This window comes from Tympanuchus pallidicinctus, unplaced genomic scaffold (assembly GCF_026119805.1).
Source record: "Tympanuchus pallidicinctus isolate F22 unplaced genomic scaffold, pur_lepc_1.0 scaffold23, whole genome shotgun sequence".
Lineage (NCBI taxonomy): Eukaryota > Metazoa > Chordata > Aves > Galliformes > Phasianidae > Tympanuchus > Tympanuchus pallidicinctus.
Window position 1 is genome coordinate 3,708,196 of NW_026294740.1, and position 26,886 is coordinate 3,735,081.

General features: G+C 54.3%; 1 protein-coding gene across 5 annotated transcripts in view; it reads left to right on the forward strand.

The window, feature by feature from the left end:
- Nucleotides 1-24,560, forward strand: part of SEPTIN9 (septin 9) — a 95,121-nt gene extending 70,561 nt beyond the window's left edge. For 4 of the 5 annotated variants that reach the window (XM_052687715.1, XM_052687717.1, XM_052687719.1 and 1 more), the window contains 9 exons: nucleotides 12,822-13,013; nucleotides 14,412-14,540; nucleotides 14,867-14,948; nucleotides 15,445-15,582; nucleotides 20,002-20,119; nucleotides 20,898-20,993; nucleotides 21,177-21,273; nucleotides 22,124-22,175; nucleotides 22,542-24,560. In XM_052687715.1, the coding sequence (XP_052543675.1) occupies nucleotides 12,822-13,013; nucleotides 14,412-14,540; nucleotides 14,867-14,948; nucleotides 15,445-15,582; nucleotides 20,002-20,119; nucleotides 20,898-20,993; nucleotides 21,177-21,273; nucleotides 22,124-22,175; nucleotides 22,542-22,677 (1,040 nt within the window). In that variant the 3' untranslated portion in view covers nucleotides 22,678-24,560. Of the gene's footprint in view, nucleotides 1-7,877; nucleotides 7,934-12,821; nucleotides 13,014-14,411; nucleotides 14,541-14,866; nucleotides 14,949-15,444; nucleotides 15,583-20,001; nucleotides 20,120-20,897; nucleotides 20,994-21,176; nucleotides 21,274-22,123; nucleotides 22,176-22,541 lie in introns of those variants that run through there. The other variant, XM_052687720.1, reaches the window with a different exon arrangement.
- The last annotated feature ends 2,326 nt before the right edge of the window (nucleotides 24,561-26,886 follow it).

The window sequence follows — 26,886 nt, forward strand, 5'->3', positions numbered from 1 at the left end:
CTGCTCTGGCAGCGTCTGCCAGAGCAGTGTGAGGTGTCAGACAGCTCTCACAGCTTCAGCACAAGTAGAAGGGTGACGGCGTGGGGTTTGGTATCCCCAGTGCCTGCGGTCACTGCGCTGCACCCCGCTCTGCTCTGCCCGGCTGCAGTGAGCATCCGACTCTGCGTTGGAGGTGGTGAGTGAGGTTGGAGGGAGGAGGAATGCTCTTTGTCATTGCTGTCTTCTGTAGCTGAATGCTACGAGGTTCTGCCTCCTTGGGATTCCCGCATTTGGGATTTTCAGGGCACAGAGGACCTTTGGGGAATGGCAGAAGGCACAGCTTCTCCTGTAGTTTTCTGCCCTGGTTACTGTCTTATCCTCTGGTTTGACTTGTTTGCCATGAGCCTTGATGGTAATAGCAGCTGTCCACAGTCACATAATCAGTTTGGCATTATGTATGGGGAATGCTGGGTGGGATGGGCACGATCCTCTGCTCCTGAGCATGGACGGATGCATCCCACCTCTTTGTACCCAGCATCTGGCCAGATGAAACCTCCCTGATTGAAGTCAGCTGCATGTAGGGCAGTGTGTGGCCTGCAAGGAGCTGGGATGGCCACTTCCAATGCAGTCAGGCTTGGCTTCTGCGTTATTTCCAAGCCCAAACCCCTCTGCAACTAATTAGGACGCCCACATCGGTGACCCCGGTGCTCCTGGTCACAGCCAGGCATGGGGAAGCTGCTTTGTGGAGCTGAAGTGGGGGCTTTGGGAGCTGCTCCCCCTGATCACCCTTGTCCACTGGTGTCCCTTTGGCCATGGGGAGCCCACAGGGCTGCTCCATGTGAGCAGTTCCTCCCTGGTGCTGAGCAGTGGGGAGCGGCAGGAGGCAGAGCTGAAGCCAGCCCTGTGCTCACAGCCCACGCACTGGGATTTGAGACTTTCCCAGTTGGAATTGGAGTAATTGACAAAAAAAGTAATGAAGCTTTGACTGCAGCAAGTGTAGCTTGTGGTATCGCAACCAGCTCAGGATGCTGGCCTGTGTGATAAGCACGGCTTCATATGGATCTGCTAAAATCTGTGCTCCATTAGCTCCTGCCCTCAGCACTCCCTGAAAGTTGCCCAAAAATTCCATCTTGGTGTAACGTAGGATACGCTCCAGCCTGCCCTGAGAACATCTGGTATCTGTGCATGGGGTGATATTAATCACAGCATAAACACAGCCAAGTGCTGAGCAGCAGAGCCCTCCCACCTCCCCCCCGTTAACCAAAGGTTGCAGCTATTTCCCAGTGCTCTGTGCCATGCAGGCTGCTCGGTGCTGGATGGATCCTACTGGCTGCTTACAGGAGGAGGCACACAGCCCTCCCTTGCCCTTCTTGCTGCTATCACAGTGCTGCATAAAGGGGAGATGCTGTTGTTGCTGTTTGGCAGCTGGAGGCAGAGCTGCAAAGCCTGTTTGTGCTGACGCTACTGTGAGTCTGCTCACTATTGGGGTAACTTAGGTTTGCTCCCTGTGCTCCAGGACATGCCATGGTTTCTTTTCAAGTTAGGGCACGGGCAGCATTTTTAGCCCTAAATTCCTCTGGAGCAGCCACTGACAGTGCTGTCTCCATGACCCGAAATGGGAGCATGGCTCAGCTTTGCCCCACGTATCCCAAAAAGTGTGTGGCAGAGTTGGAAAAACAAAACATAAGACAGAAAAAGATGAAAATGATGTCTCAAGCACCTTAACCAGGGGCTGCTTTGGGGGGAGGCTGCACGGGGCGGGAGGGGCAGCTGCCGCCTTTGATGTCGGAGGATTTCCCCACACTAGCTACCCTGAGAGAAAGCCAACTGCTTTTTGTGTGTGGCTGGGATGGGGGGGAGCTGAGCTGTGCGTCCTTCTTGGGGAGAGTCAGGCAAAACTTTGGAGAAGCTGCGGGGGCATTGGGCCCACGTGCTCCGGAGGCGGAAGGCAGCTGGGAGCCACATTGCAGCATCCTGGGCTGTGCGTGTCCTCCCCCCCTGGTCCTTCTGGGTAAGTCTATGCCTGAGCTGTCCCAGCCTCAGGGAACAGAAATCTGCAGCCAGGGGCTGTGCTGAGGGATCCACGGCACATGGGGATTGTGCATCCCCTTGGGATAAGGGGAGAGCAAAGTGAAAGGGCATGGAGAGAGCAGTGCTGTGCTGAGCGGGGGTGGGAAGTGAGGGAAAATACCATGGGCATAACGCAGGCAGCAGCATGGGAAAGAGCTTTGTCAGGGCCTGCATTGAGGCTTTTCAGGGTGGAAGGCTGCGTGTGCTCCGTGTGGGCACCAGGCTGCTCCTGCCCGTGTTTTGGAGCTGTGCTCCCTGCTTGGGTTTTGCCATGGGGACGGGAGGCAGCATAAGGGAATCACAGCGGGGCAATAGGGGCGACGTGGGTCTGTAGCAGTCTGGCATGGTGCAAGGGATACCAGCCCAGTGGGGGCTCCTTTTGCAGCACCAATACCTCTAGGTCCCAACTCCAAGTTGGCTGAGACCTCATGCTGTGCCCGGGATCCCACGGCCCCGCAGCACAAAGGTGCTGGTGGTGCCAAGCTGGGCTCCCAACAGAAGGGTCTGTGCTAAGGTTGAGAGCCCTGCCCCAGCCCGGGTGAGTCAGATCTGTGTCCGTGTGGGCAGTGGGAAGGAAGGAGCTGATGCTGCATCGCCTGCTGGGGTTGGAATTGCTGCTGGCTCTGTGGAGCTCATCAATGCCTTGTGCTCTGCCTTTTGAGAGTGCTGTGGTGATGAGAATTGTCAGAGCCAGGGAGGAGGGGATGCTTTTCCTCCTTTCTGTTTTTGTTTGTTAATATTTTAACAACAGCTCCTTATTCTTCTCCTGCCACTCGGGACAGCTGCTTGCACAATGGTCGTGGGAGAGCAGCAGCTTGCTCCGCTTGTTGGAGCTGCACAAGGGGAGTGCTCAGGCTCAGATTTCTGGGCAGGGGGCTGGGCACAGCAGGCTTCTAACTGAAGCTGTGTGCTGAGTGCCCACAGGAATTGCTCCTTTTCTGCTGTACCCCAAGGACATGTTGTCACCCAGCATCTTCACATGCAGCAGTTTGGGGTTTTACTGTGCCCTAAGATGGGAAGTGCTTTGTGCTTCCTTTCTAAACCCATCCCTTGTCTAAATCCATACAGCACCAGGGAGGAAGCATCCGGGCTGGACACACTGGGGCTGATTCCATCCCTGGATCTGTGAAGGCGCTGCCTGCCCCAGCTGCCTCCAACAGGGCCATTGTCACTGTGTGCACAGCCTTTGCAGCACACTGAACCCTGTGTGCAGCTGGTCGGGGCCAGAGGGCACTGACAGCCTGTGGCTGCCTTTCCCCACACGGAGGTCATTGCAGCTCGCCCCTCTTTGGAGCCTGCAGACATCCAGCCCCCAGTGAGCACTGTTGTGCTGGATTTGCTATTACTGCCTCAGGGAAGGTTTTGTGCAGAGCAGAGGAGGGAAGGAGCATCCTCTTACAGCACATGGCAAGTTTTGGCTCCTGTGTCCTGATTGTGAGCGAGCTGCTCCATGTGGTTATGTGAACCAACAAGTGCTATTACCCCATGCAGACATGATTCCAGGCTGTGGGACACAGCATCCAGGCATGAAGCCGTGCAGGATGTGTGCCTTGCTCACAGCTCCATGGCAGGAAAAGAAAAATACACCTGGAGCACATGGCACACTATGCAGCCAGTAACTCTGGAACTGTGGATGCTTTTGTAGATATGTTGCATGGCTTTTTGTATTGAGAGCAAAATACCTTTGTGGCTGCGGGGCTTGTGAGTGGTACATGGAACCTCACAGCTATGAAACATAACAATTCAGCTGAAAGAGTTAATGTTGGAAGTGCAGCCTGAGGGCTGCCTGCCCAAACCATGTGGCACACAGCATCTCCCTGCAGCAGCGCAGCATGGAGCAGTGAGCCCTGGCAGCGGGGTTGGGCTGCAGGTGCTGCTCACTGCAGGGATGTGGCTGGCCCTGCTGTGCTGGGGTGAATGTAGAGGTGGCTGATTTGCATCTCTGGGATGGGAGCATCGTCTGCTCCTGGCGGTGTCTTGGTGAGAAGGCTGGGTGATGCTGGAAATGCTCCTCTGTTGGTCACTGCTGTGGTCCAGCAGCCTGTGTGCATGCATCATCAGGAGTGATGCTCCATGGTAAATAATGTGAAAATGATGCTGAGGTCTGGGGGTGCTCGGGGCCATGGCCAGGCCAAGATGGCTGTGTCTCTGTGCCCCCAGTGCAGGCGCTGCTTGGGGACTGCTGCCCTCCTCCAACTCACCTTCTCCTCAAACCCATGCAGAAGTGAGTCCCCTTCCCACCCCCGCCCAGCTTCCACTTGCCATGGATTCAAAAAAAGCAGGTCTGTAAAAGCCACATTTTCTTTGGGAATCGGATTAAGGCCCCTTGTTCTGCGCTGGGGACTCCGTGGCATGAAGCCTTTCTTTGTCCTGGGCATTGCTGGCCCAGCTGCAGTGCATTAACCCTTTGTGATCCTGGGGCAACACAAAGCTAGGGATGAATGGTGGTTTGCTAAGCAGCAGGGACTTCTCCTGGGGTGTGTGATGGCAGAAGGCAGTTGAGGAAGTTAGGTGCTGGCTGTGTGTCTCCAGGCTGGGCTGTGGTGGAGGTGGCCGACCCCAAGAACAGATAGTGGGCTGTCCATCAGCATCTCCTGCTGCACACCCAGGGCTTGTGTCTGTTGGATTGGTATTTTTTTTAGGCAGTGCTTGGAAGACAATCCAACTGCATTGCTCCTCTCAGGTCTGCTTATATACATCTCTGTGAAAGACAAATAGCAGCAGGGCCCATCCTGTTCTGGCACAGGCAGAGGTGGCTGGGGCAGCTCCGTGCTGTGGGGGACCCAGTACCGGTTATCAGGCAGCTCTGATAAGAGCACAGCAGGGATTTCCCCATCGGAGCTCTGGACTGAGTCAAATTGGCACCAGAGCAGCTCGCAGGCTCCTGACAGCCAGGCTGTGGTGGATGCCTCCTGCATTTTCCCACTGCTCTGTTAAATGTGAAGATGCAATTGCCCCATGGCAAAGAGATGCAGCCCTCCTGTCGCAGGCAGCTGCACCCAATTATCCTTCTGACCCCAGCCCCACGGAGCCGGAGCAAAGGTTTCCTTCTTTCCATGGTTTGAGTGCCCCAAATTCTTTCTTATTTACCTCTGAAGGGAAATAAAAGGGGAAGCACACAGCCTGGCAAGGGAACTTATCCCTGGTCACACAGCACATGGCTGGGAAGAGTGTCCTTGAAGATGCTGAGTGCACTCTGTCCCACTTGGCACACTGATGGCCAAACCATTGCCCCCCTGCAAGCAGGAGGATGTTGGGAGAAATCTCTTTTTCCTGCTTTTTCCAAACATTCCTGACCCTGGAGCGACCTTCTAGCAAAGTCCATTCCCCACTGGGAAATGATGGATTGCCCAAGCACAGCCTGTGGGCGAGCTGCAGGAGGGAAGGGCACTGCTGGGGGTGATACTGGGAGCATGGGGTGACTCATGGCAAGGACGTGGTGCCAGCTGCACGCCTGCAAAATGATCCTTCCTTCCTTCCTTCCTTCCTTCTTTTCTTCCTTGGGACTGGAGAGCTGCATTGCCACACGCAGGAGACTGGGCACTGTGGGCTCTTTCAGCATTAATAACCTCAACTTTGGTTTTCTGGTCTGGGTGGCCATGTCCCTTCTCAGTCACAATGAGTTTGCTGGTGCTCCTCAAGGTTACTGGCTGTGCTTTTCCCACTGCTATTGATCTGTGATTAGAATAAATACAGCTGGCAGCACTTCCAGGTGGTTGAGAGCCTGCAGCATCCATCCGAGTCACGGGGACCATGTGGGTGGACAGCACTGCTGCACTATTAGGGCCATAAAAACAATTCCCTAAGCCCTTACGCTGCGGCGCTTCAAACTGGGAATCGGTGCGGTGAAACTGGAAATGTTTCATCATCATTTCTGCAGGGAAGGACATTGCTGCGCCCTGTGCTCCGTTGGTTTGGTGTCTGCTGCCCAGTGGGGCTGTGGGATGGAGCCATTCAGTCCTGGTGGTTCTCTGCTGCAGGATGAAGGACAATGGTTGGGATTTGCCCCAAAACTTGCTGCAGTTTGTTCAGATCCCTTGGTAGCGCTTGCAACACCAAGAGGGCCTCACCAGCACTGCTCCTAACCCAGAATTTTTTATTTAAGAGAGGAACAATGACTTTGTGGTTAGAAGCTGAGCCGGGGGTTTGGCTGCAGTTCTTGGCTCTGCTGTATGTGACCCTGGGCGGTCCTCCTCTCTTCATCTGCAGCGCAGGGATAAGGCTGCTTCCTTCCTCATGGGCCTGTTCTGCACACCCAGCTCCTGGTGCAGGAGTGGAGAGGTGCCCCTAGAATAACAAATCCTGGGGGTGGCCATTGTGCAAAACCCACGTGTATCTGAGCGCATCCTCCTGGAAGCAGAGTGGTTTGCAGCCATGCATCCCGTTCCTGTCTTTGCAAGGCTGCAGGGACCTGCATACAGCCCCAGCTGCTCCTTGGGCAAGCCCTCCCCTGGCATCCCACATTGGATTTTCCTGGAGATTAGGGAGATTAAAACCCTAATGCCCATTGATAGGGGTTAAAGCTTTTTTAAGTCATAAAAAAAAAAAAAAAGGTGGTGTAATCCAGCAGAAAGCTGTGCACAGCTGCAGTGTAAGCAGATTGAAGCTGGATTTCCTGCCTTGGTGTTAGGGTGGAGGTTTCTCCAAAGCTGTTATTTGTGGCACTTTGCTGGAGCAGAGCAGCACCAGCCAGGCCCAGTGGCTGCAGAACCTGTGGGTTTGGGGCAGGATGGGGTGAAGAGGGGCCAGCACTGGTGGCTTTGAGGAATGGTGGTGGGGTGACACAGATGGTGACATGGATGCTGATGGCGTGATGCTGGTAGCAGGTCTCTGGACATGGAGGGTGGGGGGTGCATCTGATGATGTTGCTGCTGCATGCTTTTAGGGGTGGAAAAGAAAGGATGAGAGCATACCAGGTGCTCATGGGCAATAGATGGCCCAGGGAGGCTGTGCTGTGAAATGGGGCCCTTTTACATACTAGGAGTGCAAGTGTGACCCTACTTGACACTTTAACCATCTTTGGGCCCTCCTCTGGACACGCATCCTAAAACCACAGGGTATCAGAACCCCAGTTTATAGGGGAGTGTGTGCCCCTCACTGCCTTCTGCAACACAGCTCCAGCACTGCTGCTAGAGAGGTGCTGGAGCTGCTGTAAGATGGGAGATGTGTAAGATATGTGTAAGGGCAGGAAGAGCTCACAGAGACAGATAACATCTTTGTTGAGCTCCACTGACATGATCTTAAAAAAGCAACTGAGCCTGAGGGTGTAGATGCCTGAGCTGGGGCTGCCCTGAGTCGGGCATCTTGCAACCGCCTTGTCCTCTGATTGTCACCACATTGGCCCCACGCTGGCCTTGTGGTAGTGGCTGAAAGCTCTCTGGCTCCCTGGCTGCAAAGCAAGCAGCGTTACTCCCACTGCATGATGGGGTTTGGGATCTGCTGAGATAGTTGCAGGATACCCGAGAGCAAAAGATAAAGTTTTGGTGAGCAGCGAAGCGTCTGAGAGGAGCGGGGCTCTGCTGGGTGGTGCGGGTCTGAGCCCACAGTGCATGGGGCTGAGTAGGGACCGTGATTTGGGATAACGGGGGATTGAGCGATGGGGAGCAGCCGGCGGAACTCGGTGGGAAGAGGGAGGTGGGAGCCTTTAAGGGATGGTTGGGGCCAGGGCGAGGGGAGGCGGTGGAGGGAGAGGGAGGAGGAGGAAGGGTGATGGGGGAGGAAGGTTGATGTGGGGGAGGGGGAACGGGGGAGGAAGGGTGATGGGGGAGGAGGAAGCAGCAGGAGGGCAGGGTAAGGAGGAGGAGGAGGGCAGGGGGAGGAGGAAGAGGAGGAGGAGGAGGCGGGGAACCGCGCGTTGCCGGAGCCGCCGCCGCCGCCGCCGCGGGTGAGTCGCCGGTGACCGGGCGGGGGGAGCGGGCCGGGGCTGGGCTGAGATGGGGTGGGGTCGGGTCCCCTTTTGGGGTGCGACCCCAGGAAGTCGCTGCTGCCAACGGGGCGGCCCCGGGGACCGCTGGTGTGGTCATGGAGGGGGGCAGGCAGCCCAGGTTGGCCGGAGGGCTCTGCCCGCCCCCGGTTCGCTCCATGAGGGAGCAGAGCGGCTGTTCGACATCTTCCCACCCTCCCCGTGCCGGTGCTGCTGGCATTGTTCGGGATGGAGAGCGGCGGGAGCCGGGCTGCGAGTGGGAGGGGAAAGTCCGCACCCGCCGTGCTCAGCCTGGTCTCGAAACGCGGTGCTCTGGGGCGTCCGAATACAATCGGTCTTTGTGAAAAAGAAGGAAAGAAAAGGAGAAAAAAAGGAAAAAAAAAAAAAAAAAGAAAGAAAAGAAAAAAAAGAAAAGAAAGAAAGAAAAAAAGGCCGACCAGGGCGTAAATTTCCCCATGAGAACTCGTTGCTGCGTGGCTGCAGCCGGGAGCATCCCGCAGCGCTCCTGGCCGGTGGGTCGGGCAGCTCTGTGCTTCTGCTCCGTTACAGGGCACAGAGCTCAGAACTCAGCGAGGGGGATGTGGGGACCCAGAAATCCCTTTTTTCACCCTGGGGGTCTAAAGGGCTCTGTGTCCCTGAGCAGCATCACCTCGAGGGGGCTTGTGGGGTGTCCCCTCCCCGGTGCCATGGCGCAGCAGCTTTGCGTACCACCAAAACTCCTTCTGCTGGTGCTGACCCACACAGTGTGCTTCCACGGGGCTGTTGGAAATGTGAGCATCCTGCAGAGCTTGCCTGCCTCGGGATGCCCCCTGCACACAGGATGTGCCCCTCCAGGACCCCAATAGAGCCTGGGGTTCCCAATCCATAGCCCTACATTCAATTTGGTGAGACCGCTGGAGCAAGCCTTGGGGGTCTTTCTGACCTTTTCTTTCCTTTTTATGTTTGTCCCGTGAACGGAAAAAGGACACCAGCTTGCAGCTCCTCCCTGCAGGTCTCTGTGAACGGTTTCCTGTCTGTCAGCCCAGCGTGGGCCTCACGTGGTGGGAGAAACAAGGCTGTGCTGCACTGTGCTGCCAGGTCGAGCGCGTGGCTGAGCCGCAGCATTACCCAGCTCCTGCCCAGGGCTGGAACTGGCATCCAGCACTGATGTCCCTAGGCTGGTGCTGAGCCTGATGCTGCCACCAGGTGCCCAGGGCACAGAGCAGATGGCCACAGCTCAAGGCATGGCTGTGACAGCTCAGCTCGGGTGGCTGCGATCAAATATCAGCAGTGTCCCCTGGGCACCGCCTGCCTCTGCTGTGCGAGATGTATTTGTGAGAGCTGTGCACGTGGGGACTGAATTTTGGGGGCTGTGGGGAATGCTGTGCCTTGTGATCCTGTAGCTGTGTGCCTGAGCCACCACAGATGGGCTGTGGGCAATCCCTATGCCATGATAGGTCTGCAACTCTGCGTCCAGCCTGTCTCTGCTGCCTGCCTCCTGCTGTTCTCTCCAAAAACAAAATGGTTTTGCAGCGTGCTGCATAGGCTGCATTCGCCTCTGTGTATCGTGTCAGGGATGCAGAGGGACAGCAGGTTTGCCTTGCCCAGGTGGGCTTGGCTTCCCCTCATCCTCATCATGGTAGCTTGAGCCAAGTGGATGCACTCACCTTGGCTTGAGAGAGCATGGTGCCTAGGGCAAGTCAGGGGAAGTGTTGCCTTGCTCCGTGGCTCCTACAGAACTGCTGTTCCCCAGTGCTCCAAAGTTGCCAAAGCATTGGGAGTTTGGCGTGTGAGGTAGAAAAGCCCCCTGGGCAGTGAGTGCTGCGGTCCTGCCCATCTGCTGGAACTGGCTGGGAGCTATAAATTCACTCCTTGCTTCTAAAAATGTCTCTGTTACACCCAGCAGCCATAATTCTGGAGGACTGTTGCTCCACATCACTGGAAGGTTGGTTGGGCTGCACGACTCTCTTTAAACATCTGTGGATGCTCAGCTGCCTGGAAGCTGTGATGTTTTCACGCCCTCAGCTGACTGATATACAGCCGTTGGCTATCCAACTGGCTATGCTAACCCATCCAACTGACCTGGCAGCCTGCGGTGTTTCCAGCATAGCACGGAGGAAAGGGAGCTATCCCCAGTCTAGAAACCTCTGTGCAGCATCCTTGTTTGCTGGGTGCTGCTGCTTGGGATGCCTGGAACAACATCTGCAGCCCAGAGCAGTTGGATGCCCTCTCTCATCCTCACTGGCAGTTCCCAGCATTGCTTCCCCGAAGGCTTTTTGCAGAGGGACCCTCTCACTGCAGCCCTTTGCCCTGGGGGTGCTTCTCAGCGGCTGCTGCGCAGATGTTGGATTTGGCTCGCATCTGATGCGCGTTAATTATGGTGCAACAGCCCAGAGCCTTTGGCAAAATAGACTTGAGAGCAGCTGTCCGAAGTCACCCTGGAGCTGTGGGCTGGTTTGTGCTGGTGTTCTGCACACTCTGCATCTCCAGTACCCACGTGGAGGGGATTTCCCCAGCAGAGAGGACATTTGTGCAGAAGTTCCCATGCACCTCATGTTTGTTTACCCATGGGCATCAGCAGAGCGAGCAGGACCCATGCTTCCCCAGGAGGCAGCTGTGCTACAGAGAAGCGGTGGTTGAAGTCTGCTGCTGGGCTGCAATGGTGGCACTCAGGCGTTCCTGATAGCACTGCATGTTTCTGAACACTTCGGGTGGGTCTGGCGCAGCCCCTTTGGAGCTGACTGGATGCTCAGGTTCTTGTTAGGAACAGATCTGCTCTTCCCAGGAGCTTTGCCTCGGTGGGAAGCTGAAAGGAAAGAAAGCGAGAGCGTGGGTTGCAACATTCCCCCGGGGGAATTCTCCAGGCAGTTCGTGTCTGTGCATCCCTGTTGTCCTGCAGAGCCTCCGAGTTGCAACATGTTTATTTATCTTCTCCCCAAACGGGAACCAGATGCTGGGATAGCTTGGCCTTTCACTTACTTTTTCCTTTTGGCCAGCTGCAACAGCGTGGGCCGCGTGCACCTTGGTGGTGGCAGCGTGGCAAACAGGCACACGTGATGTGCATCCTTTTGTGGCTTTTGTCTCACTGTGAGCTGGTGAGTCACGAGCCCTCTGCGGTGCATTGGAGCAGAGCGCTGCAGGCAGCACGTAGCGCCTGCATGGGGTTGGGGCAAGGTTTGTGTGCACGTCCCAGCTGTGCTCTCGGGGAGGGCGCAGCACCTTCTGCAAACTGCATGGTAGCAAGGCTCTGTGCACACCCGTGGCTGTAGGATGCTCCACAGAAAGAGCAGTGATGCATTGGCACAGCTGCCTGGAGGGTAGGGTGGGTCATCCGAAGTGTTCCAGAACCGTGGAGATGTGGCACTGAGGGATGTGCTCAGTGTGCACGGTGGGGTTGGGCTGATGGTTGCAGTTGGTGAGATGAGAGGTCTTTTCCAACCTTAATGATTCTATGAGTCGCTTAATTCCTCTGCCAGCCCCCAGGCTGCATCCTGTCCTGCAGGACCAGAGCACTCCAGGCTCTCTGTGTATTATCCTACCGTTCTGCTCCTGGAGCACAGTGCCGAGCAGTTGCACAACCCTGTGCTTCTGGTGGCAGCATACTTTCCACGTGATTTATTTTTTAGTGGTATGTAGGGATTTTTTCCACTTTTGGTCTTACCACTTTGAAACAATGCCAACTCAGGACCTATGGAAGGACCTTTGGCATGCTGGACTCGCAATCTGTTCCGGGAGCAGCCTGCAGTGTGTTGCCAGCTGTGCTGGAGCCCAACTGCCTGGTGCAGGGCTGGATGGAGGAGCAGATTGTTGCCATGTGTGTCAGCTGCTTTGTTGTTCTCCTGCGGGGCTGTAGGTGGAAAAAAAGTGCTCAGAGCACAGTAGTGTTGGCGATTGGTGTTGGGTTTGTTTTTATTTTTTATTCATGCTTAGTGTTAAAGGAGTGGAGTGCTTGCAAGACATGAATACTACTGCCCCAAAGGGCTGGGGGTTGGTTTGGAGGAAGCCCCTCTGTCCCAGCTGCAGAGGAAAGCATGCAGCTCCTCATCAGAGCCAGAAATAACAGTGGGCTGAGGCCTACGTGAGGATAGAAGCTGAGGTCCCTATTCCTGTTTTAATGAGTGAGGATGAGGACCTTTGCAAAAAGCTTAAAGAAAGTAAATCAATTTGGCTCGGATGCAGGGATATGGGTGCTCATCCTGCTTGTGCACACTTTGTGCTGGGGATGCATCACCTCGTAGTGCCTTCCTGGTGGTTCTGCTTCCCATCTGTGGATCCCAGAGGAGATGGGCTCTGACTTTTTGTATGAGGATGTTAAATGAGACTATGGATTTATATTTGTTTCTCTGTCATCTTCCAGAGACATATGCCTTCTTTGCAGTGCGGTGCTGATGTGCTTTGGTAATGTGCATGCTCTGCACTGAGCTAAGTGCCCTGCTTTTTGGGCAAGTCGAAGGCTTTGCTTTTCCTGTGACAGATAACAAAAGAACTAGAGCAGTACTGTGACAGCCCTGTTACTGTGTGGGTGCTCTCTGGTGCGACCCATTTAGATATGGATGTGTTGTTCTCCACCTGTCAGTGGGCTGGCTCTGCACTTGTGCTGAGGGCTTCCTCAGTGCTGGGTTTGGCTCAAAGCATTGCACTGGGATCTGGTGGGACCTGGCAGGGCTCTGCCCGTGGAGCAGGTTCCAGAGAGTTGGGCTGCATCCTTGTGCTGTGCTTCATAGGCTTGGTAATGTGGGCAGGGATTGAAGTGCGTGCAGTAGGTTAAGAAATGCAAGCCCAAATTCGAGGTGATTCCAGGCAAAGATGCTGCGCGCTGCACTCTCAGCCCCCAAAATGCCCTTCTGACCATTCTCCCTTTGCCCCCCAGGTCCAGAGGCCATTCCCAGCCCTGTGCCCGGCATGACGGACGCTGTGCGTGATGCTGGCCCCAAGCAGGCGGCACCGGCACGGCCGGACAGACCAGCTGCAGACTTTGGCTACGTGGGGATCGATGCCATCCTGGAGCAGATGAGACGGAAAGCCATGAAGCAAGGCTTCGAGTTCAACATCATGGTTGTGGGTGAGTGCTCCCTGCGGGCCAGCTGCCTGCAGCGTGCTCCACGGGCTGTTTGTTTTATTCTGTGACAATGTTTGTCCTTTCTGTCCACCCCTTGGGAACAGCAGTTCAGCTCCATGTCGCTGTCTCTGACACGGAAGAGTGCTGTTTGCAAAGTGCTGGTCACATTCAGCAGTCATTATGGCCAGGATGGGACACAGCCTAGCAATTGCCAGGATCCCAGTGCTGTGTTGGGGTGCATCACTCCCCCTGGGTGCACCTCAGAGGCGTCAGGTGTTTCTATAGCCTTGCAGAGAGTGACAGCCCTGCACTGGTTTGGCAGCAAAACACAGAATCATAGAAAGAATCATAGAACGGCTTGGTTGCAAGGGACGTACTGTTGGGTTGTTTGCAACCTACTTTAGAGAACTTGCTTTAGCAGGGGGTTGAATTAGATGGTCCCCAACGGTCCCTTTCAATTCCTATCTGTGTTTCTGTGATAGTGTGACCTCAAAGATCATCTAGTCTCAAACCCTCATAGCATGAGCAGAATTGCTTGACCCAATGTGGCTTGAGCACCTCCAGGGATGAGACACCCACAGCTTCTCAGGGCAGCCTGGGATGTGGGCTGGGAGGTCACTGCAAACACTCTCACTTCAGAACCAGTTGGTGCAGGTTCTTGTGACGTTTTTCTGTGTGAACCTAGCTGAGTGGCTCCAGGCTTCCCCCTGCACTCCCAGCAGATGCCGGGGGCTCATCAAAAGGGCTCTGCTTTGGCAGCACTCTGTGTGTGGTAGGGAAACCTTTGCTGTAGCGTGGCTGGAAAACATTGTTCCTCCCTTGGCAGGCTCCAGAGAGCTGTTTATAGGCTGGGGATTTCATAGCAGCATGAATAAACTGAGCTGCATCCCTCCCTACAGACATGGGGAGGGGTGCAGGAGGAGCTGTGCCCATGGGAGGCCCAGGGGTGCTTGGCTGAAGCTGGTGCAGGAGCGCCTGGACCAGACTATCACATGTCCTCTCTGCAACCCAGTGGTGTTGGCTGCTGGTGAGCAGTGTGTGCTGTGCTGTACTGCCTTGCAGCTCACAGTGGATGCAGAAGCCTGAGGTGTTGGCGTTGCTACTGCTGGGATTCCAGTCCTGCTAAAGGCTCACAGAGCTGCTGGGGGAGGATGTGGGAGTGTGTGGTGGTTCAAGAAGCCACGTGCAGAGGAAGGAGCTCCTTTGTATGTGACCACACTGCTGTCCTCCCCCTGCTTTCCCCTACACACAGCGGTGCAAGGAAGTGCTTTGCCCCAGTAACACTGCCCTGTCACAAGCTCTGTGCAGGCTGTGTCCTGGCAGCTTCTCGTCTGCTGTCCCCTGCAAAAATAACCCGGAAATGTCAGAGTGCTGACGATGGTTTGTCCTGCTGCTTTCCAGGTCAGAGCGGCTTGGGGAAATCCACATTAATCAACACCCTCTTCAAATCCAAAATCAGCCGGAAATCTGTACAGCCAACTTCTGAAGAGCGGATCCCCAAGACCATTGAGATCAAATCCATCACTCATGGTGAGGCTCCACATATCCCAGCTGGTGCTTTGGCTTTCGGTCCTACTGTGTCTTGCGTCCTGCTGAATCTCTGCTCTCATCTGCCCAAAAGGGTGTGGAGCATCCAGAGATGCTCAGTGAGCTGGGAAAGCACATCTTTTCCTCTTATCCTCCAGCACTGACTTAATTATGATAGAAGGGAACAAGCAAGGTGGCAGCTGGGGGGACTGCATACAGGGCAAATGCAGTGCTGCATCCCCTCGGAGGGCTGGTTTGTGCCTGCTGGAAGCTGTAACAGGAAGCTGAGCATGCTTGGCTCACCCTGTCCGCTTTCCTCTCCATTTCAGAGATTGAAGAGAAAGGGGTTCGCATGAAGCTGACGGTCATTGACACCCCTGGCTTTGGAGACCACATCAACAACGAGAACTGGTGAGCTGCCTGGGCACGAGGCTGCTTCAGGGAGAAGGCACCTGATGCTGGGGCACCCTGCTTTGGTGCTGGGGGCTGGGCTGTGGTTCTGTGCTCCCCGTGCCCTATGAAGAGCAGAGCAGAGTGGGTGCTCCCTGGCACCGAAGTGGACCCATAAACATCCTGCTGATTGTGGCATGAAACAGGCTTTGTTTGGTGCCAGGAGCAGCTGTATGCCAGCACAGCCGGTCCCCAGACCCTGCTCATGTGGCCCAGAGCCCTGCCACATGTCCTTGGGACAGCTGGGGTCTGTGTGGGATGTGGTGCTGGCTGGGCAGAGTTGTGTGCATGCAGAGTGCCTGAGTCCCTGTGTGGTGCCACTAGAATGGGGAGGATGGAGGCTTTTTGGACACCTCTGCTGTCCTGCGCTCCCTCTCCTTATAGATGGTGCTTTCAGGAAGCAGGAGGGCTCAGGGTCCCTCTCACACCCCAACCTCACCTGTCTGTGCCTCTGCAGCTGGCAGCCCATCATGAAGTTCATCAACGACCAGTATGAGAAGTACCTGCAGGAGGAGATCAACATCAACCGCAAGAAGAGGATCCCTGACACCAGGGTGCACTGCTGTATATACTTCATCCCCGCCACCGGCCACTCGTACGTACACACCCCTGGGCTCCAGCCCCTCTGTGCTCCCCTCTGTGCCTCTGGTCCCACGTCTCAAGTGCTTAGGGCAGCCCATCCCCAAAGATGGAGGTCTGACAAAGGGTTTGGAGGAGCTCAGAGTCATCCATGAGCACCTGGAGTTGCTTTAGCCAAGGAGGATGGGGTGTGTTCTCCCGAGGCCATGAAAGCTTTCATTCAGGTTTGCTTTGATCACCTTTGCTCAGCTGAGGGTGGGCATCAGGCAGCGAGCTTTTGGATGGGATGATTGCCTCTGCAAACAGGAGAACTTGCTTTTCTGCTCCCCCACCTTTGTAAGTGCTGCCTTACCGAGGGAGCCAACATCATAACCCTTTTAGGGCATTCTGTGGTTGTTTGATTAGTCTGCACATGGGATGCAGTTTACTCTGTGCAGAGCTCTCCTGTCTCTGGCACTTCTCAAATAACAGCATCAAAGGGCTCCATCTCCAACTCCTGCTTTTCTGTTTTAAAGACACAGAGCCTTTACTGAGAATCTGGGGCACTTGTGGTGTTCTGAAAGCCACAACTCGAAGTGTCTCAGCATGAAGTGAGACCCGGGCTTCCTTTTGATTTGAGTCAATTCCTTCCACTTCTGGCTTTGTCTGCATGGGGAATTTTTGTGTCTGATTTCAGAAGTAAACTCAAACCACCAGCACTATATTCATGTCAGCCTTTTCCTCTTCATCACGGAGAGATGTATTCCAACAGAAAAAGAAAAAAAAGGTTTTGTTTTGCTTCTGTTGGTGGGCAGACAAAAAATGCACTTTTCAGTGGAATACAATGACTGCATGGGGCAGCTATGCTCTTCTTGTATAATAGGCACAGCGTGTGCAGGGACCTCACAGCCTCTGAGAGGGAGCAGGAGCCTCCCTCTGGGCTTGGACTCTTCCTTTACACCCTGATGAAGTGGAAATGTAGGAGGGGATGATGTGTTGGGCCATTTGGCTGTGGGTGCTGCTCATCTTTGGACCTATTAGCAAACTGGGTCGGGGTATTGCAGCATGAGCTGTGCTTTGTCTTTTTCTCATCACTTTGGGCATTTTAACCCTTGCACATCTGTGAACATGGGAGCACAGCATGCAGCAGATGTGGATGGGAGATTTGGGGCTGCTGTGGGCTCTGCTTCCCATGCAGCACCCCGTGGAGCTTGCTTCACCCCGTCCCCTGCCGGAGCCCCTCGGCGTGTTCTGGTTTCTCTCACTGCTGGCTAGCAATAATTGCTGGAAGTTCAGCTGCCTTTCTTCTTTCTCTCCAGCAAACATGTGTTTCCAATATCAGCTAGCCCGGCCGTTGGAGGATGGTGTTGCTGAGCTGTGCACAGCCCTTGCTGCGGTGCTAACAGCCCTGCCCTGTGCCACCCCCAGCATCGGCTCACATCCCCTCCTGCCTGGGGACAGCAAGGCTGAGAGCGATTGAAGCTGTTGCCTGCAGAAAGGGGGGCAAACCCCATGGAGTGCAAGAAGGCTGTGGGAAATAAGCTTTTGGAGAAAGCAATGAGCAAGCATTGGGTTTCCCTTCTGCTCCCCTTTGAAGTCCAAGTTGTGGTGCCTGGTACCCCACTGTGCCCACGCTGCAGCGCTGGCATCAGGGCTCTGTGCTCAGTGTGCAGTGCAGGGGCTCACACCACGCTTAGCACAGGCTCATGCCTCCTACCATTCTGCTCAAGGGTTAATCCAGGGAGAATTTTCCCTTCCTAGGGAGGTCAGGGCAGGATTTGCAACCCATCTAGCTCGCACACACCCTGTCCTTCTTGTAACACTCCCGTAAAACCATGTTAGCACAGGCTAAGTAACCTGCTGGCAGAGCTTCTGGCTGCAGCCGCACAAGCCGCAATCTTTGCCACCCAATAAATTTCTCAGCTGTGACCCCTGTGAAGCACCACCCGGCTTGGAAACGTAGCTCTGAACCACTGCCCAGCCCCAGCAGCCCTGCTCTGTGTGTGTACCAGAGCCACGTGTTGAGAGATAGACACCCTGCAGCCACGACTGGGCCCCTCATCGGGGTGCTGGGTGCTGTGGGATGGCTACATGCACAGCTCAGCTTCCTGCTGGTGGTTTGATCTGGGGCACAACAGAAAGGAAATGGCTGCGGCTCTCAGTGGGTTGTTTTTACCATAAAGGTATTTAGAGGCACTCTGCTGTCTCCGGCACCGTAGCAAGAGGGGGTGGGGGACAGCCAGCATTGCTGGGTGGTGCTGTGCAGCAGGAGTTTGGCAGGAATTAGATCTGGGCTTGCCCCATCGTGACCTTGCCCTTGTCTTCGTGGGCCTGTGCAGCATTAATTAGTAGATGTTCAAATCAGGTTCTCTTCTTTCATCACCCCCTTAAGCCCTTCATTCTCCTTTGTTGTCTTCAGATGAGTAACAGTGACTTCCAGCATCACTTGCTTTTAAATATTTGAGGTTTGAGTGTTCCCTAAAAATTGTGGCTGGGGGGGTTTGCAGCAGCTCAGCCCATGGATGTGATGTGCACAGAGGAAACACTGGGGAACTTTGCTCTACTGCGTCCTGGGAGCTGCCCCATGGTGCCACAGCTGTCCCCTCTGCTTCCATTTAGCATCACTGCTCTGCGTGTGAGCTGTGCCTTGGGAACAGCCTCAGCTCCTCATCTGGTACCGGGGAGGGCTGAGTGGTCTGCTGGGCTGAATCTCACACGTCTGGTGGGCTGTGAATCCATCGGCTGCGTGCGCATCCAGGCTGTGCTCTGATGAAAGAGGCAGGAACGCAGCCTCAGTGGGGAAGAGGCTTTTAAAGGGGAAAAACTGTTTGAAAAACAGCAAAGAGAAAGGAGGGGAAAGCATTCTGCTGGGAAAGGAACGTAAGCGCATTGCTTCCTTGGAGGTCTGGGAAATACATTATGCAGAGCTCCAAACAATGTTTGCCAGCAGCAGTCTGCTTAGATGTGTCCATGGGGGTTTCCTTGTGTTTTTTTCTTTCTTCCTTTCTTTTTTTTTTTCAAAATAGCCAAACTCTTTTCTTTTCTGGGGCCCATAGTGATCTGTGGCTCCTGAGCTTATGCTGGGAACTGGTTTGTATTCACACTGCTGGTACTGAGCTGTGTTGGGGTTGGGGAGCAGCTCCATGCAGGGTGTGACCAGACCTTCCTGGGAGGAGAAGGGGTTTGGGCAGGGTGCAGCTGGGATCTATGCATGAGGGCAGCCCTGAGCTGTGGTTTTAGGATCACAGGAGTGGCATGGTGCAGCTGAGCAGCTCTCTATGGACTGTGTGATGCTGCTGGGTGGCCTCGAGGGGTGGAGGTAGGGCATCATCGGTTTCTTTCCCTGCGTGCTTGCAAGGCTTTTGCTGGGTTTGCAGGAGCCATGCAGGGGCATTGGAGGGTTCTGAGCCCTTCGTAGGGCTCACAGATACTTGTTTGGGTGTGTTGGCAGTAGCTGCTGTCTTGACAGTGTTCTCCCTATCTCTGGGTGCTTGGCTTGGCTCCATGTTGCCCCACACAGGGCTCCATCCTGCTCTTGTGGGTTCCTGGTTATGTGGGCCTCTGGTCTGTGGAACAGGGCTTCAGCAAGGCCTGCCAGGCTGAGGCTGTGTCACCATGGGGCTGTGAGGATGTGAGCATTGGGATGTCTTGCTGCTGCTGAGGTCAGGTGCTGGAAAGACATTGAGGAGCCAGAGCACATCCAGAGAAGGGCAGCAGAGCTGTGAACGGTGTGGAGCACATTTCCTATGGGCAGCAGCTGAGGGAACTGGGCTGGTTCAACCTGGAAAAGAAGAGGCTCAGGGGAAACCTCTCTGCTCTCTACAACTCCCTGACAGGAGGTTGTGGTGAGGTGGGGGTTGGCCTCTGCTCCCAGGTAGCTGTGGTAGGATGAGAGGTGATGGCCTCAAGTTTCACCAGGGGAAATTCAGGTTGGATGTCAGGAAGAATTTCCTCTCAGAAAGAGAGGTGATGCAGTGGCACAGCTGCCCAGGGAGCTGGTGGAGTCACTGTCCCTGGAGGTGTTCAAGAACTGTGGTGATGTGGCACTGAGAGATGTGGTCAGTGGGCATGGTGGAGGTGGACTGGGGTTGGACATGGTGCTCTGAGAGGTCATTTCCAACCTTAACGATTAGATGATTCTATTGTACCTCGTGAGATCAAGCTGTGGCATTTGTCCCAGAGCAAACAGAGGTGTCCCTGAGCTGTACAGCTGCATCCAACCCCCAGTGATAAGAACATCTCCTGGGAGGAGTGAGGAGCAGAGGCAGGGTCAGGGCCGGGTGCCTGCGTGGCACCAATTACACACCCATGAGGGATGCATTTCCCAAGGAGTGCTGAGGTGATGCAATACTTCGACTTTGCTCTTCTGACACTTCCACCGTAGAAACTTTTTCTCTCTGCTGGGAGTTTGCATGGCCCCATGTTGAGTCCCTCATCCCTCCACTGTGTTTTTCAGGCTCCGACCGCTGGACATCGAGTTCATGAAACGCCTGAGCAAAGTGGTCAACATCGTCCCCGTGATCGCCAAAGCCGACACGCTGACACTGGAGGAGAGGGACTACTTCAAGCAGCGGGTGAGGGGCCAGGAGGCTGCGCAGGTTGGGAGCTGAGCACTGGGCTGCCAGCCCAGCATTCCTTAGCCGAAGCGCTGAGCGATCCGGTGCGCAGGGAACGGCCTTCACTCTTCCTTGTGTTTCTCTTGGAATTTTGTCAGTGCGGGATAAGTTCTGAGCTCGTGGCCTCGGGGCCAGTTTCTCCTGCCTCCTTTGTTGCTGCTGTTGTTATTTTCAGGCTGGTTTGTTGTATTTTGGGATGCTGACGGTGGTGCATGTAGAGGCTGTAAAAGCCTTCCTGGGCGGCACCATGCGCTCAGCAGCAACTGGGCACAAATGTGTGCGTCTGCTCAGCTCAGCTGGGCCACATCTGTGGGGAAGCAAGGCATGAAATCCCCTTGATTCTGTTGGTGGGGAGCTGAGGAGGGACTGTCTGAGTGCACAGGAGCAGCATGCGTGCTTTCCTCTGCGTGCATACGGAACTGCACATGGCCCAAATATCCTGGTGTAGTGCAGGGGATGGCTGAGGGCTGTAGGGCACAGAGGCAATTGCTGGGTCTGGAGAACCAGCCAAAATATCAGTGTTTGACTGCTGGGCATTGCTGTGACTTGGTATGAGCTGAGCCGATGGGTTGGGATGGGATGGGATGGGATGGGATGGGATGGGATAGGATGGGATGGGATGGGATGGGATGGGATGGGATGGGATGGGATGGGATGGGATGGGATGGGATGGGATGGGAGCAGCTCCTTTGCCCGAGCTTTCATGTCTTTTCATGCTCTACTCTTCCCCTCCCAGATCACGGCTGATCTCCTTGCCAATGGGATTGATGTGTACCCTCAGAAGGAGTTTGATGAAGATTCTGAAGATCGGCTCGTGAATGAGAAATTCAGGGTGAGTGCATGGCATTGCAGCTGGATGTCTGTGGCTGAGGGTATGCAGCTCCATGTTACCATGATGCCCAGGGATCCTCTTGCAAAAAAGGAAAGCAGCATGGCTCAGGACTTTGCTGAGCAGCCTGGTTTCCTGACTGTTTTTTCAGAAGGAAAACGTAACCTTGCGTTTGTCTGCCTTCAGGAAATGATCCCATTTGCAGTGGTGGGCAGTGACCAGGAATACCAGGTTAATGGAAGGAGAATCCTTGGAAGGAAGACCAAATGGGGCACCATTGAAGGTAGCTTGTCCTTGCTTCCCTCCCTCCTGAGCCCATCTCCTGCCTTGACAGGTGATAAGGTCCTTCCTTATGGTTGGACTGGATGATCTTAGTCTTTTCCAACCTTAATAATTCTATGATAATGATTCTGTGAATCCTCCATGCATTTAGCAGTGGGATCTCATCATTCTTCCATCTTCATCCCATCCTTTTTTTTTTCCCCTCTCCCATTTTAAATTATAGTTTGAAGGCTCCTGGCTCCAATCCATCATCACATTTCCCTGCTCCTGCCTTCTGGCAGCCAGCTGACACATCTCCAATGCCACCCTTCTGCCTTCCTCCCTTTTATTTCAGAGAATGCTCTCATTTATGATTCTTTTTTATAGGATTCCTGTGTTGAGGGATTGCTTAGCAGAGCTGCCAGAAAAATTGGTGTATTTTAAATCTCTGCTGCCCTCTTGTGCTCTATCCTTGGAAGCTCTGAGTTTAATGGGTTTTGGAGTGGTCGAGCGTGGGTCTCCCATGCAGAAGGCAGATGCCACACGAGGGCATGGGCACCTTGCAGAGCAGTGTTACTTGTTGTCCTGCCATTTCTGAGTTCTCTTCAAGGTTTGCATGGAAAAACAATGAAAAAAGGGAGTTGATGCTCTAAATTCAACTGCCTGGTAAACTGAGAGCTGTTGTGTTCATTGTGCTGGTGCAACACCATTTGCTTTTCCCCCCTCCCTCTTGCAAGCACTCTACCCTTGGACTAGGTCTCTGTCCCCATTCCCCACATGCTGGTGAAGCCCCATCACACCCTCCTGCCCCAGGCAGCTGCCACATTCATGCCATGGCTGTGCACTGATGGGTTTCTCTCTCTCCCTCCCAGTGGAGAACACGACACACTGTGAGTTCGCCTACCTGCGGGACCTCCTCATCAGGTTGGTAGGACTGCGCCGAGTCCCATAGCTTTGGTCACCAGTTGGCATCCAAAGGGCAGAGCTGAGCCCACCAGATGCAGCCCTGCTTTGCTTTGCTCCTCCATCCCTCCGTGCTTCCCTCCCAGCCCTCGGTGGGATGGCCCCATGCCGTGGGATGTGGCTGCAGGGGGCTTCTGGACCCAGCTGCCCATAACTGCCTTTGCTTCCCTCCTGCATCCTAAAGATGTACCATTAACCAGGGGTGTAAGTGGGGACAAGACTGGAGAGAGGGCAGGAAAGCAAAAGGTGAGGTGGCAGCCAGGGTTGGCACAGTGGGTGTTATGCCCTATATGAGATGTGACCACCCCGTGTTTCTGTTTCCCATAGGACACACATGCAAAACATAAAGGATATTACCAGCAATATCCACTTCGAAGCCTACAGGGTGAAGAGGCTGAACGAGGGCCAGAGCTCGCTCTCCAACGGCGTGACCGACAAAGAGCTGGTGGCTAACGAAATGTAACCGTCTCGCTGTGTAGCCAGGACCTTGCTCGCTCACGCTCGCTATTTCTACCCCCCTTCTCCCTTTATTTTTATATAAATCCTCTGCCACTGTCCCTCTTCCCCCAAAACCCCCCACCAATGTTAACTGACCAAATAACCAGATGCCGTATGTTGTACAGAGGAGGGGTGAGTTCCCGTCCCCCGTTGCTCCCCAGCCCTGGGAGGGGATGGAGGATCCTCCTGCCATAGGGCTGTATGGATTTGGGCTGTAGGGCAGCAGGGGCTGCGGGGTCTCAGGGTGCAGTTGAGTGTCCTGCCATCTCTGTGGCCGTGCACCCAGGGCAGTTTGCCAAAGGCTGAGTACCTCTGTCCCACGTCTGTGCCATTTTTCCTCTCCGTCCATTGGAGGCAAGGGCTGCTCTGTGTCATTGTACCCTCCAGAAGCAAAGCAAGGTACGATGGTGTGAAGACAGCAAGACAGTGCCATCCTTGTCTCCTGCCTCCTCCTCAGCAGCCCTGCAGCACCAGCCCTGACCCTGCCCCTCTTCCCTGCCTACATGCAATAAGCTGGGAGCATTGGGGCGTTACCTCGCCTTGCAGCAGCCCGGCTCTGGGAAAAGTGCCTTTAGGACTGTTACCTTGCAATAGTGCAGAATGGGGGCGGGGGGTTGTGTCCGGAAAATGCTTGCAGTGCTTTGCAGAGACTCCTCGTCCCTCTCACTCGTGGCTTGGCCCATAGGTATGACTGGGTTCCTGTGGACCCGCATGTATTTGTTTTCCATCTGTAGGGTGTTTTATTCCATGGACAGCTCAGAGTGTGTTTGAAGGGGCTGAGAGTGGAATGTCTCTGCAAAGCGGTGCTGGGAAGTGGAGGTTTGTCCTGTCTGACCTTTGTCATAGTGGGCTTTTCCCTAAGTCAGAGGAGGCTGTTGGGTGTTATTTTTCTATGCATACTCCTTTGCATCCCGTGTGTGATGTCTCCGTAACGCACTCCTCCATGTGAATGGCCCTGTGCACAGGGCTGTGCCCACACCGCCTGAGCCCTGCATGCCCACATGCATGAGAGCAGCCTGGCCCTATGGCTCTGCCCCACACTTTGTGTTTCTGTGGACCTGCAGGAAGAAGGACCTTGTGTGGGTTCTGCTGGGGAACACTGCGTGGCCCAGGAGCCCCGCATCCCCCTGCCCCTCTCCCGCTGTCAGTTCCATCCATCTCTGCTCTCCTCTATGGGATGAAACCTCATGCAAATGGCCCTTTTTTTTTGGCGTGTAATAATGGCAGCGTGGCCCACCCTGCATTCTCTGTGGGGCAGAGGAGCAGAGGCAGCTCTCACCCTGCTCAGGATGCCCACATACTCAGTGAAAGGTTAGGAGGTGCTCCTGCACACCCTGGGGTGCAGTGCAAGGAGGACGTGCCCTCCCCATAGCTCACATTTCCCCCTCTGCAGCAGCACTCGCTGAGCTGCTGAGGAAGCACAACCATTTACATACTGACTTGCTATATTTTAGCAAAAACAAAATGTATTTACTGAAAAAAAAAAAGGTGCATTTCAATTGTTACAAAGACTTCAAGGGGAGAAAATCTCCTGCGCGAGGCACTTCTGCAAATGTCATCTTAAATTCTTTTCTCTCCAGTCGATCTCTCAAGCTGGGCCAGGCGAGGCACGCTGCTATCTCCCTTATAACCTGGGATCTTTCTCTTTCTTTTGGGGGGGAAGGAAATGAAAATACAATAATAAAAAAAACGAACTTCATCCAGATGTATTACAATGGCCTTTCGGGGGTTATAAGCATTACAAGAAATTTAGTCTTTTTTTTTTTTTTTTTTTTTTTTTTTTTTTTTTTAATTTGTATAAATAATAGTGTTTAATATGTATTTCCCAAAATAAATGTTTTGAATGCAGACGGGAGGTGGCTTGTTTGGAATTGGCTGTTCCTTGGGGGCAGGGATGGACTTAATGCATGGATCCAACCGGCTTTTGAATGGGGCTGTGCCCATTTTGGGGGGGTGGCTCAATGCATTGCTGACCCCTGAACACCATAGGACTGCAGCGGGGTCCCATGCCAGCACCTCCCATGTAGGTATCCTACTTGTGTGCTGTATTTTTTCTCCCCAAGGTGCCTGAGCTGCATGCAAACCAACAGGGCAGAAAGCACCTTGCTTTGGGTTGGGTTTGGGTTCCCTACAGGCGTGTGGGGTGCAGGGCATCTTCAGGGACCTGGTTTTCTACTGGTACCTGGGTTGCCAAGGGAGACGTCCCTGCCTGTAGCAGGGGGTTGGAACTAGGTGTCCTTAAAGGTCCCTTCCAACCCAAACCATTCTGTGATTCTGTGATTCTGTGCACGGCATCCAGCAGTGTGCTGTCAGTTGGCTCCCAGCCCCATTGCAAAGCCCAGCCTGATGCCTTTCAGGGGATTTCCAAGCAGTGTGCTGTGATTTTGTGGTTGCTTTGGCTCAGGCACCACTCACCCCCAGTTCTGCTGCCCCATGGGTCCTCGCTGCTGGAACCACAGCCAGACCCCAAGCACAACCTCTTTGGGGGGGAAAATCAACATACAGTTGTAATTACAAACATGGGCCGTGGGCTTTGCTTCTGGCAAAGCATCTGCAGCAGCTTTTCCCCTACGGCATTTTTTTTCTCTTGTGCTGGTGCTGCTTTTTACAGCTTTCTTGGGTTGGGGCAGGGGCTGCTCTGGGGCAGATGCTGTGCCCTGTGCTGGTGCTGGACAGGAATGAGTTCTTGCTGCAGGAAAGGGGAGGTGGAGATGGCTCCTGCAAGACCTCAGCTCAGGAAGGGTTTATGCAGTGAAATTTCCCTGAGTCTCCCACGAGGGGCCGTTGGGGGGGAGTGGGAGGCACTACGTGACCACGTTTCAGTCCCCAGTGGTCTCTGGGGTACATGTGCTTAACGATGCTGTAGTGATAGAAAGAGCCTTGTGCTAATGGCTTATTGAGTGGCCTCACTTCAGCAACTGAAGGAAATGAAGATGAGTGAGAGTTTAATTACCGCAGTGATGGGCACCCGCTCCTGTTTGCTTTGCTGCAAAGGGGGAGTCCCTGAGCACTGGGGGGTTTGGGGGTGAAACCAGAGGGGATGGAAACCCAGGGAAGAGCTGGGGCTGCTCCTGGCCCCACGAGCATCGCGCCCGGCCCAGCTGCTATAAATAATATGAATAAAAGGGAGCATCAATAATTAAAGCAGCTCATAGCGAGTGGTTCCTGAACCGTCTGCCTGATTTAAAAACTAATTACTTGGAGGGTAATCACCAGCACCTTGTGTCTAGGAGCCCAGAAGCCAGCAGCACTGCTCAGGGGATGGGCATTTAGGATCAGCCTTTAGGATTCACTGTCCCACGAGTTGCACCACCTGCACAGTGCAAACAGTGCTGATGGATATCAGGGCTGTATCTCCTACACCAACCCCTCGTGCTCATCATAACCTGCACGCAGCCACGTGGGACCCATCCTCGTGGGAGCTCCTTTTGATGTGCACTGTGCTGTACAGCAGCAGGCACAGCGTTGGCTTTCTGAGCTCTAAATGCTGAGGAACTGCAGAGCTGCAGTCAGCAGCCTGGGGCTTTGATCAGCCCTCTGGCTGCAACAGAAGGGAGAATTTGTCCATCCGTCCCCACCTGCACTGCCCCAACCCACACAGCTCTGAGAACTGGAGCAGCAGGGTTTGCTCCCTGCACATGGCATGTCTGAGGCTGCAGCTCCCTGCTCCACGTTTGGCTGCCAACTCCTGATTCTCACCACTGTGCTGCGTTGCTTCATTTAGGAAAACAGAATAATTCATTTCGAACGTCTGGGATTCAGGAGCCTTCCACCCACAGCCCACAGTATTTTCTCATTAACATTACCCAGCTAAGCTAAAAACTGCCATTTCAAAAGTCATGCTTCCATCAAAGGCACATTACCAGCTGCCCAGGGACTCCAAAAGTTTACTGAAGCTTAAAGACATACCTCACAGCACGCAGTAATGAGCCAAATTCCCTCTTCTTATACCTACTGAAACCATCTTTTGTGCACGTATCTGTCCCCCAAACCCTCAGCAGCAAAAGGTGTGGGACTGCTGCAGAGAGATGGAAAACCCATATGGTTCCTGGCCAGCTCCAAAGAGCATGGCCTGGGGCCACCCCAGATCTGCATGGAACAGGAGGGATCCCATCTAGCAGGGGAGAAATCTGTCTGATGGATGCTTAATTCCCAACCTGAGCTCAGACCAAGG